The 12,184-nt window shown below is 43.0% G+C and overlaps 1 protein-coding gene across 2 annotated transcripts in view; it reads left to right on the top strand.

The window, feature by feature from the left end:
- The first annotated feature begins 1,067 nt into the window (after nucleotides 1-1,067).
- Aars1 (alanyl-tRNA synthetase 1) overlaps nucleotides 1,068-12,184 on the top strand; it is a 33,837-nt gene continuing 22,720 nt past the window's right edge. The window contains exons 1-3 of one of the 2 annotated variants that reach the window (XM_045130628.1): nucleotides 1,068-1,262; nucleotides 9,287-9,451; nucleotides 11,811-11,999. In XM_045130628.1, the coding sequence (XP_044986563.1) occupies nucleotides 9,308-9,451; nucleotides 11,811-11,999 (333 nt within the window). In that variant the 5' untranslated portion in view covers nucleotides 1,068-1,262; nucleotides 9,287-9,307. The other variant, XM_045130626.1, reaches the window with a different exon arrangement.

Below are 12,184 nucleotides of genomic sequence, written 5' to 3'. Positions count from 1 at the left end.
GGTAACTCAGGAGGCTGAGATGGGAAAATAGTAAGTTAGGTATAAAGCAAAATCATGTCTCACAAAAAACAAAACAACAAAAAAAACCCCACAAATGTTAGAGACTAGAATGATGGCTCAGTGGTTAAAGGCACTTGTAAAGCCTGTTGACGTGGGGTTTAATTCCCAACTCACCCATACAAGGCAGATGAAAAACGTGGTACAAGTGTCTGGTGTCCCTTAGAAACAGCAAGTAGCGCGTGCATGTGCACACACACACACACACACACTCACACACACATGTGTGTGTGCAACATTTGAGGTCAGCATGTCTTTCTGCAATTGAAATGAAAAGACCTGTACCAAACCTGTGATCTTCAACAAATATATATTATCATCTTTTTGTTATTTTCTTTTTTCTTTATTTTTTTTCTAAAATATTTATTTATTTATTTGACAGAGTGAGCAAGAGGAATATAGAATGGGTGCCCTAAGGCCTACAGCCATTGCAATAGAATCCAGACGCATGTGCCACCTTGTGTATCTGACTTATGTGGGTACTGGGGAATCAAACCAGAGTCCGTAGGCTTCACAGGCAAGTGCCTTTGCTTAAACCATCTCTCCAGCCCTTTATGTTTTTGAAGTAGTGTCTCATTGTAGACCAGGCTGACCTGAAATTTACTAAGTAAACTTAGGCTGGCCTCGAACTCACAGCGATCATGCCTCTTAAGTACTGGGATTAAAGGTGTGTGCCCTACCACGCCCGGCTATATGTTATCAACTTTCTTGCTAACGGTCAACTGTTGGTACTCTGTCTAAGGAAGCCAAAATGTCGCCTCTTGCCTGTATCAAACACTGTCACGTGACCCTCCCTGTCGCATCTTTCTCGGACATTGCATCAGCCGAGTAGTGGAGCTTTTCCAGAAAACGACCAATAGGCTGATTCGCTCTCAGGTAGATTGGCATGCACCTCAACCAATAATATCTGGAGAGGATAAGACGTCCCGGGACACTGTTTCATGGGAGCGTTCTGATTGGCTAGGGCGTGCGGTACGGCGGGTCGTGGCAGGCGCGCGTCGGGCGGAGCGTTCGCAGGTCGGTGACAGCGGGTAACCCGGTATCTGGCTCCGGTGGGCTTGCTGCGAGGAGTTAGAGGCCGCGAACGCCGGGAGAAGCGGCGGGCGGGCCTCGTTCCTGCTGCGCGAGAGGAGCCGGCGCTTGGGGAGGAGAGGGCGGCAGCGGCAGCCGATCGATCCCCCAGCCGCCCCGTGCCTGTCCTGGGGGTAAGCGGACCTGGGCTGAAGCCGGGACCCGAGAGTGACTCATTGCCAGCCCCTTGGGGGTGGAGCCGCCTCGGGACGTCTTGCAGAGGATTGAGACCTTGGGAAGATCGTGGTTGCTATCGAGTTACCGCCTACAGCTAAGGTTTTTGTCTCAACTAGTTTTAATCCCTTCGGGGGATTAGGAATGGGGAGCGGGTTCGAGACCAGAGTGACCTAGATGGGTGGAGCCTTGCTGCGAGACGTCGCCTACAATTCTGTTTTTAGCGTCTCACACCTTATTCTAGGCTGGCCTTCATCTCGCGGTGCTTCTCTTGTTTTAGTGCTGGAATCACAAGCTTGCGCCACCATGTCTGGCTAATTATTATAAAAATGAACGGAGTAATTGACACACTCTTGGCTCATATTCAGCTGTTTTTCAGACAATGTGCTTTTATTTGTGTGCCTTGAAGTATGTAAGTGAAGTGCTATTAAAGGTTAGTGGAACTAATCAGTATGATTTAGCCACCACAGTATTAGTGACTGGCTACATAGCCCCAAACAGCCATGATTCCACTGAGATTTAATTTACAGTTTGTTTGGGAGATGAGCATTAGAGCCTTCAAATGTATGTGGAAATTACAAAGGTAGACATTTGGGCTTTGAGACAGTAAAAGTGGAAACGTGGTGCAGAAAACAAAAAATTCCTTAAATAAGTTTCTTCACAACTGATCAAAACTGAGGCATTGGGGCTGGAGAGATGGCTTAGCTGTTGAAGGTGCTTGCTTGCAAGCCTTACCAAGGCATCGGTTCCCCAGTGCCTACATAGAGCCAGATTAACAAGGTGGCACGTGCATCTGGTTGCAGTGGCAGGAGGCCCTGGAGCACTGCCCTTTCCCCGCCTCCCCCCCTTCTTTCTCTCTCTCTCTCAAATAAATATTTATTTTTAAGTAAAACTAAGAAATTAGTTGAATAAGAAGGGCTGATGGTGAGGCAGTCAGTCTCCGCACATGGCGAGCATGTGGCAAGATCCTGTCGCAGGAGCCACGGTGTGATTTAAGGCACCAAAGAGTATTCAAACCCCTGGGTTTGCCCCCAGCCTTGCAAATAATAATAATACTCGAAGCCTTTATGGCTATAGATGGGAACTAGAATGTAAGGGCCCACCTCTGGGCTACTTTTTTTCTTTTTTAACGTTTGTAACTATACAGAGTTCCTGTATATATAGAAAAAAGAGAGTCATGACGGTGGACATACAGCTTTTAGTAGTATCAACCTATGTAGCCAAACCTAGTAAATTCTATGGTTACTGGTTAGTTCTGTATGTAGTGATCTCCTTTAAATAACACAGACTGTCTTGTTTCCCAGCACTAAGTGTGCATTCATTACGTTGAATGAGTAAGCAAAAATGGGAAATTCATGTGCTGAATTTGTCTGTTTACCTCAGGTTGTCTATTTAGAGTTAGTTTTCTCAAACATCTATGGATTGCTGTAAGGAAGAATTACTGCCATAAGTTTGTTTTTGCTATCATTGTTAAGAGTCACTGAGAGCCTTGAGTTGGAGGGATGAGAAAGAACGAGGTATGACAAGATTTCTGAAGACCTGAGCTCTGACTCCTTATCATGGACAGTAAATCCCCATCTGTGGGAATTCTGGTCCATTCTTTGGCTCCCAACCTATTTTACCATCTTTTTGCCTCCTTGGGGCTTTTGTTTGAGTAATGTGTTGACTGAGGTGTGAATGCATCAGTTAGAATTGTGGTTGACCATAACTCTAGGTCTGGGTCTTATGTCCAGTGTGGACATCTTTATCTATCTTCTTGTTTAAAAAGAAAAAGAAAAAGAAAACTGGGGCTAGAGAGATGGCTTAGTGGTTAAGGCACTTGCCTGCGAAGTGTAAGAACCCATGTTTGACTCTCCAGATCCCATGTAAGCCAGACACACAAGGTGATAAAAGTGCAAAGGTCGTGCATGCACAGAAGGTGGCACAAGCATCTGAAGTTCAATTTCAGTGGCTGGAGGCCCTGTCATGTCATCTCCTTCTCTTTCTCTCTTACTGTCTTGTTTAAAAAAAGAAAGAAGAAAACTGGAGGCTGGAGTGATGGCTCAGTAGTTTTAGTGCTTGCTTGCAGAACCTAGCAACTAGGGTTTGATTCCCCAGTACCCACATAAAGGCAAATGCACAAAGTGGCACATGCACTTGGAGTTCGTTTGCAGTGGTTGGAGGTCCTTGCACGCCCATTCTTTCTATCTCTTTTCTCTGGATTTTACATGGGTACTGGGGAATTCAACCCAGGTCCTTAGGCTTTGCAGGCAAGCGGCTTAACTATGGAGCCCCCTCTCCAGCCTGACGTCTTTTGTTCGTTTATCTTTTTAAATTTTTTTTTGGTTTGTTTATTGAGGTAGGGTCTCATTGTAGTTCAGGCTGACCTGAAACTCACTCGATAGCCTTGAACTCAAAGTGATCTTCCTACCTCTGCCTTCCAATAGCTGGGATTAAAAGGTGTACTTTCTATTGACTTTTTTTGTTTTGTTTTGTTTTGTTTTGTTTTTTTTCCAAGTAAGGTTTTACTGTAGCCCAGGCTGACCTAGAATTCACTATGGAGTCTCAGAGTGGCCTCGAACTCACAGCGATCCTCCTACCTCTGCCTTCCAAATGCTGGGATTAAAGGTGTGTGCCACCACGCCTGGCCTTTCTGTTGACTTTTAATGTGATGAATGAGATAGTTCCTATTTTTCTGGACACCCATTGCTGTATGGCACTTACAATACCAGGTAGTGACTGATCTTTACCAAAACCTGTCATCTCCTCAACCTGCTTCTCAGGGACATCATGATACATAAGAAAGAATTTGGGGGCTGGGGAGATGGCTTAGCCATTAAGCACTTGCCTGTGAAGCCTGAGGACCCCGGTTCGAGGCTCGATTCCCCAGGACCCACATTAGCCAGATGCACAAGGGGGTACACACGTCTGGAGTTTGTTTGCAGTGGCTGGAGGCCCTAGAATGCCCATTCTCTCTCTCTCTCTATCTGCCTCTTTCTCTCTCTGTCTGTTGCTCTCAAATAAAAATAAGCAAAAAAAAATTAAAAAAAAAAAGAGTTTTGAAGCTGGGCATGGTGGCACATGCCTTTAAACCCAGCACTTGGGGAACAGAAGTACAGGCGCCATGAGTTCAAGGCCACCCTGAGCCCTGAGACGACATAGTGAAGACTACATAGTGAATTTCAGGTCAGCCTGAGCTAGAGTGAGACCCTACCTTCGGGGGGGCGGGGTTTGAAGCTGTACAATTGTTTTGTTCTCTTTTTCTCTTTCTCAGAAATTTATCCCCTGATTCCTTGCTCATTCAGTGAGCCTTACCTCCTCAGTGGGCCTCCACTCTGCCTCCTTAATTCTCTCTCTGTGCTGGGGATTGAACCCAGGCCTTTATGCATGCCCTACCACTGAGCTACACCCTCTGCCTTTCTCCTTAGTGATCTAATGGTAGAAGGCAGCCCTGGCAGCTCTTTATCAGCCCTTACGCCACATAGAATTATATCTGTTCTTGCTAGTGAAAAGCAGCCCCTTGTACAAATCGCTTCATTTTTGGCTTCACTGCTGTTGTCAGCAGCCTCACTTACATGTCAGCCTAAACCTGGAGACCCTGGCATTGGGGATATGGAACTTTGCACAGGTCCAGACATAAAGATTATCACGGAGGGACTGGAGAGATGGCACAGCGGTTAAGCGCTTGCCTGTGAAGCCTATGGACCCCAGTTCGAGGCTCAGTTCCCCAGGTCCCACGTTAGCCAGATGCACAAGGGGGCGCTCGCGTCTGGAGTTCGTTTGCAGAGGCTGGAAGCCCTGGTGCACCCATTCTCTCTCTCACTCTCTATCTGCCTCTTTCTCTCTCTGTCACTCTCAAATAATCAAATAAATAAATAAATAAAACTTTTTTTTTTTTTAAATTTTTATTAACATTTTCCATGATTATAAAATATATCCCATGGTAATTCCCTCCCTCCCCACCCCCACACTTTCCCGTTTGAAATTCCATTCTCAATCATATTACCTCCCCATTACAATCATTGTAATTACATATATACAATATCAACCTATTAAGTATCCTCCTCCCTTCCTTTCTCCACCCTTTATGTCTCCTTTTCAACTTACTGGCCTCTGCTACTAAGTATTTTCATTCTCACACAGAAGCCCAGTCATCTGTAGCTAGGATCCCCATATGAGGGAGAACATGTGGCGCTTGGCTTTCTGGGCCTGGGTTACCTGACTTAGTATAATACTTTCCAGGTCCATCCATTTTTCTGCAAATTTCATAACTTCATTTTTCTTTACCGCTGAGTAGAACTCCATTGTATAAATGTACCACATCTTCATTATCCACTCATCTGTTGAGGGACATCTAGGCTGGTTCCATTTCCCAGCTATTATAAATTGAGCAGCAATAAACATGGTTGAGCACGTACTTCTAAGGAAATGAGATGAGTCCTTTGGATATATGCCTAGGAGTGCTATAGCTGGGTCATATGGTAGATCAATCTCTAGCTGCTTTAGGAACCTCCACACTGTTTTCCACAATGGCTGGACCAGATTGCATTCCCACCAGCAGTGCAGAAGGGTTCCTTTTTTTCCACATCCCCGCCAACATTTATGATCATTTGTTTTCATGATGGTGGCCAATCTGACAGGAGTGAGATGGAATCTCAACGTAGTTTTAATCTGCATTTCCCTGATGACTAGTGACGTAGAACATTTTTTTAGGTGCTTATATGCCATTCGTATTTCTTCCTTTGAGAACTCTCTATTTAGCTCCTTAGCCCATTTTTTGATTGGCTTGTTTGATTCCTTATTAGTTAACTTTTTGAGTTCTTTGTATATCCTAGATATTAATCCTCTATCAGATATATAGCTGGCGAAGATTTTTTCCCATTCTGTAGGTTGCCTCTTTGCTTTTTTCACTGTGTCCTTTGCGGTGCAAAATCTTTGTAATTTCATTAGGTCCCAGTGGTTAATCTGTGGTTTTATTGCCTGAGCAATTGGGGTTGTATTCAGAAAGTCTTTGCCAAGACCAATATGTTGAAGGGTTTCCCCTACTTTTTCCTCTAGCAGTTTCAAAGTTTCCGGTCTGATGTTAAGGTCTTTAATCCATTTGGACTTAATTCTTGTGCATGGCGAGAGAGAAGAATCTATTTTCATCCTTCTGCAGATATTTATCCAGTTTTCAAAACACCATTTGCTGAAGAGGCTGTCTCTTCTCCAATGAGTATTTTTGGCATTTTTATCGAATATCAGGTGGCTATAGCTACTTGGGCTTACATCTGGGTCCTCTATTCTGTTCCACTGATCTACATGTCTGTTTTTGTGCCAGTACCATGCTGTTTTTGTTACTATGGCTCTGTAGTATAGGTTAAAATCAGGTATGGTGATACCACCAGCCTCTTTTTTGTTGCTAAGTATTATTTTAGATATTCGAGGTTTTTTATGATTCCAAATGAATTTTTGGATTGTTTTTTCTATTTCCATGAAGAAAGCCTTTGGAATTTTGATAGGGATTGCATTAAATGTGTAGATTGCTTTAGGTAAGATTGCCATTTTCACGATATTGATTCTTCCAAGCCAGGAACAAGGGATGTTTCTCCACTTTCTAGTGTCTTCTGCAATTTCTCGCTTGAGTGTCTTAAAGTTCTCATTGTATAGATTCTTTACTTCCTTAGTTAGGTTTATTCCAAGGTATTTTATTTTTTTTTGATGCAATTGTGAATGGGAGTGATTCTCTGATTTCATCCTCTGTGTGTTTGTTGTTAGCATATACGAAGGCTACTGATTTCTGTGTATTTATTTTGTATCCTGCTACATTGCTGTAGGTTTTGATCAGCTCTAACAGCTTGCTAGTAGAGTCTTTAGGGTCCTTTATGTATAGAATCATGTCATCTGCAAATAATGATAACTTGATTTCTTCCTTTCCAATTTGTATCCCTTTTATGTGTGTCTCTTGCCTTATTGCTATGGCTAAGACTTCCAAGGACACCCTTGTCTTGTTCCTGATTTTAGTGGAAAAGCTTCCAGTTTTTCCCCATTTAGTAATATGTTGGCTGTAGGCTTGTCATAAATAGCCTTTATTATATTGAGATATGTTCCTTCTATTCCCAGTCTCTGTAGGACTTTTATCATGAAGGGATGTTGGATTTTGTCAAATGCTTTCTCTGCATCTAATGAGATGATCATGTGATTTTTGTCCTTCAACCCATTTATGTAATGTATTACATTTATAGATTTGCGTATGTTGAACCATCCCTGCATCTCTGGGATAAAGCCTACTTGGTCAGGGTGAATGATCTTTTTGATATACTCTTGTATTCTGTTTGCCAATATTTTGTTGAGAATTTTTGCATCTATGTTCATGAGGGAGATTGGTCTGTAATTTTCTTTTTTTGTTCTATCTTTGCCTGGTTTTGGTATCAGGGTGATGCTGGCCTCATAGAAGGAGTTTGGTAGGATTCCTTCTTTTTCTATTTCCTGGAAAAGCTTAAGAAGCAATGGTGTTAGCTCTTCCTTAAAAGTCTGGTAAAATTCAGCAGTGAATCCATCCGGGCCTGGGCTTTTTTTAGTTGGGAGATTATTGATAACTGCTCGGATCTCCATGTTTGTTATAGGTCTATTTAAGTGATTAATCTCATTTTGATTTAATTTAGGTAGGTCATATAGATCAAGGAAATCATCCATTTCTTTCAGATTTTCATACTTTGTGGAGTATATGCTTTTATAGTATGTCCCTATAATTTTTTGAATTTCTCTGGAATCTGTTGTGATGTTACCTTGTTCATCTCTGATTTTATTAATTTGTGTCTCTTCTCTCTTTCTTTTGGTCAGATTTGCTAAGGGTTTATCAATCTTGTTTATCCTTTCAAAGAACCAACTCTTTGTTTCATTAATTCTTTGGATTGTTCTTTTTGTTTCTATTTCATTAATTTCTGCCCTAATCTTTATTATTTCTTCCCGTCTACTACTTTTTGGTTTGCCTTGTTCTTCTTTTTCCAAGGCTTTAAGGCGAAGCATTAGGTCGCTTACTTGCGACCTTTCTAATTTCTTAATATAGGCACTTAAGGCTATAAATTTACCTCTTAGAACTGCCTTCATTGTGTCCCAGAGATTTTGGTATGTTGTGTTCTCATTATCATTTGACTCTATAAATTTTTTGATTTCCTTTTTGATTTCTTCATTGACCCACTCATCATTTAGTAGTGTATTGTTTAGTTTCCATGATTTTGTGTATGCTCTATAGCCTTTCTTGCTACTGATTTGTAGTTTAATTCCATTGTGGTCAGATAGAATGCAAGGAATTATTTCAATTTTCCTGAATTTGTTAAGATTTGCTTTGTGTCCTAATATATGGTCTATTTTAGAGAATGTTCCATGTGCTGCTGAAAAGAATGTATATTCTGCAGCCTTTGGATGAAATGTCCTGTATATATCTGTTAGGTCCATTCCTTCTATGACCTCATTTAGTCCAGATGCCTCTCTGTTTATTCTCAAATAATCAAATAAATAAATAAATAAAACTTTTAAAAAAAAAGATTATCACGGAGCTTGAAGAAACATTAGAGGTCGGTTAGAACAGGGCCACTTCTTTAGTAGAAGTAACCCCCTGAAAGATTCAGAACTTGGATAGAACTCAGCCTTCCCCAGTCTCTCCCTCTTCCCTAGTTGGACTGTAAGGATCATGAGGTCTTTTTCAGATTCCTGGCACCGGATGCTCAGTACATATTTGTTGAGTGAATGGATGAGAACATGAGTAAACCACCTCTTGGCTCTACTTGATGTGTGGGTGTGTCTAGCCTGTAGAGGTTGGCACGGGGAGGAAAGATGGATGGGGCTGCCTCTCTGCTGGTAAGCAAAATTTTGCCTTGATGAAGATTTTTAGCCAGGGATATTACAACATACAGGTTTCAGGATCAAACAGCTAACTCATGTCCTTTGGCTTCATCTGAGATGGTAGGAGTCTTGTGTAATACCTACTTTTAGTTTACTTTCCTTTTTTTCTTCCTTTCGTTAGTTCTGTCAGGTGACTTTCAAGATGAACTCTACTCTAACGGCAAGTGAGATCCGGGAGCGATTTATAAGTTTTTTCAAGAGAAATGAGCACACCTATGTTCACTCCTCTGCCACCATTCCACTGGACGACCCTACTTTGCTCTTTGCCAACGCAGGCATGAACCAGGTAAGGATTTCTCTCCTTGTTTCTTGACCGTCCACATAGGACACATCAGAGCAGTGGTAAACCACAGTCTTGAATTTAGATGGAATCCCAGTTCTGTCACGTACCATGACCTTGAACTGGTGCTGTCCCTGCATCTAACTCCCAGGGGCTGATATTACATGGCTGAACCTGAGTTTCTTTGTGAAATGAGGAATGATAGTGCTGCCTGTGGGTTACAATCAGAAGTGAAAGAGATGATGCATAGAGCATAGTGGATAGTCAAACATAGTCTTTTAAGAAAGTTAACTAAGGCCATGGATGCAGCGCCTGGGATGCAGCCTGAGTCCCAGCCCACATGGCACCTACCAAGGCCAGTGGCAGGCCAGGAAGTGCCACGGCTATTGGGTTCGCCAGAGTCTGGCTTACGTGGGACCTGGAGAATTGAACCAGGGTCCTTAGGACTTGCAGGCATGCACCTTAGCCACTAAGCCATCTCTCCAGTCCCTGACTGTGCTGTTTTAAGACATGATCTCAGTCTACAGCCCAGGCAGGGTTGCGATTCACTATGTAGCCAAGACTGGTCATAATCTTCCTCCTTTAGTCTCCCCAAGTGCTAAAATTACAGGTATAAATCAACAGAATTTCGTTTTTTTTTTAAAAAGAATTTTTTGTTTTTTAAATTTTATTTATTTGAGAGTGACAGACAGAGAGAAAGAGGCAGATAGATAGAGAATGGGCCCACCAGCATCTCCAGCCACTGCAGATGAACTCCAGATGCATGTGCCCCCTAGTGCATCTGGCTTATCTGGATCCTGGGGAATTGAGCATTGAACCAGGGTCCTTAGGCTTCATAGGCAAGTGCTTAACCACTAAGCCATCTCTCCACCACCCCCTTTTTTTTCTGGGGTAGAATCTCACTCTATTCCAGGCTGAACTGGAATTCATTATGTAATCTCAGGCTGGCCTCGAACTCACAGTAATATCTCTACCTCTACCTCCCAAGTGCTGGAATTAAAAAGTCACTATGCCTGGCTAAAAGGTATTTATTTTAAAAAATATTTATTTATTGGCTGGAGAGATGGCTTAGCGGTTAAGCACTTGCCTGTAAAGTGTAAGGACCCTGGTTTGAGGCTCAATTCCCCAGGACCCACATTAGCCAGATGCACAAGGGGGCGCAATGTGTCTGGAGTTCGTTTGCAATGGCTGGAAGCCCTGGCGCACCCGTTCTCTCTCTCTGTGTCTCTTTTTCTCTCTCTCTCACTCTCAAATAAATAAATAAAAATGAACAAAATATTTATTTATGTGGCTAAGGAGCTTGCCTATGAAGCCTAAATGTTCCATTCCCCAGTACCCACATGAGCCAGATGCACATGGTGGCGCATGCCTTTTGAGTTTGTTTGCAGTGGTAGAGGTTCTGGTGTGCCGATTCTTTCTCTGCCTGCTTCTTTCTCTCTCTCTTAATAAATAAATGTGTGTGTGTGTGTGTGTGTGTATGTATTTGTTATTGTTGTTGTTTTGTTTTGTTTTTCAAGGTAGGGTTTCACTCTATTCCAGGCTGACCTGGAATTCGCTACATAGTCTCAGGGTGGCCTCGAATACACAAGATGATCCTCCTACCTCTGCCTCAAGTGCTGCAAGCAAAGGGGTGTGCCACCATGCCCGGCAATAAATAATGTTTTTAAGGCCAGGCGTAGTGGCGCACACCTTTACTCCCAGCACTCGGGAGGCAGAGGCAGGAAGATTTCTGTGAGTTAGGCACAGTGCACCTGTGGAGGTTGAGCAACAACTTCTGGGTGTTAGTGCTCACCTTCCACCTCTTTTTTTTTTTTTTTTTAAATTTTTTAAAATTTTTTTTAAATTTATTTATTTGAGAGCGACAGACACAGAGAGAAAGACAGATAGAGGGAGAATGGGCGCGCCAGGGATTCCAGCCTCTGCAAACGAACTCCAGACGCGTGCGCCCCCTTGTGCATCTGGCTAACGTGGGACCTGGGGAACCGAGCCTCGAACCGGGGTCCTTAGGCTTCACAGGCAAGCGCTTAACCGCTAAGCCATCTCTCCAGCCCGACCTTCCACCTCTTGTGGAGTATTTCTGTGAGAATCACTGACCCTGAGAAACTTGTGAAGAAGCATAGGTTTTACACGTGACCTTTGGCTGTTCAGGTCTGACAGGCGTTGCCTGCACACCTGGTGACACTGGTGGGACCTAGACAGAGAGGTGCAGGGAGTCACGTTCCATCCCAGACCGGTGCCTCTGCTTTGGCTGCGCTAGGCTTACTAAACCCAAAGGATGGTTTGTCTGCAGCCACTTCCTACAGGCTGTTTATAGCACTACGGCAGTTCTTTCAAATCACAGCTGTCCTCTTCTCTCTTTTTTTAGTTCAAACCCATCTTCCTAAACACAATTGACCCATCTCACCCTATGGCCAAGCTGAGCAGAGCTGCTAATACCCAGAAATGCATCCGGGCTGGGGGAAAACACAACGACCTTGATGACGTGGGCAAGGATGTCTACCATCACACCTTCTTTGAGATGTTGGGCTCTTGGTCTTTTGGAGATTATTTCAAGGTAAGCTCAGCATAAGATACCTGTTGGGCTTCTGAACACAGGAGTCTTTTCTACACAGGTACTGAGCTCTAATGCTTGTTTTAACACATGAAATGTTATCTAGGAGATACAGGAGTAGAGGTCATATAATAATAAATATGTATCTCTAATTAGACAGTCTCCATTTATATTTCTTACATAAATCG

Source organism: Jaculus jaculus, chromosome 1 (genome assembly GCF_020740685.1).
Source record: "Jaculus jaculus isolate mJacJac1 chromosome 1, mJacJac1.mat.Y.cur, whole genome shotgun sequence".
NCBI classification, from domain to species: domain Eukaryota; kingdom Metazoa; phylum Chordata; class Mammalia; order Rodentia; family Dipodidae; genus Jaculus; species Jaculus jaculus.
The sequence above is the reverse complement of the archived record's forward strand: the minus strand, read 5'-3'. Positions and strand labels throughout refer to the sequence as shown.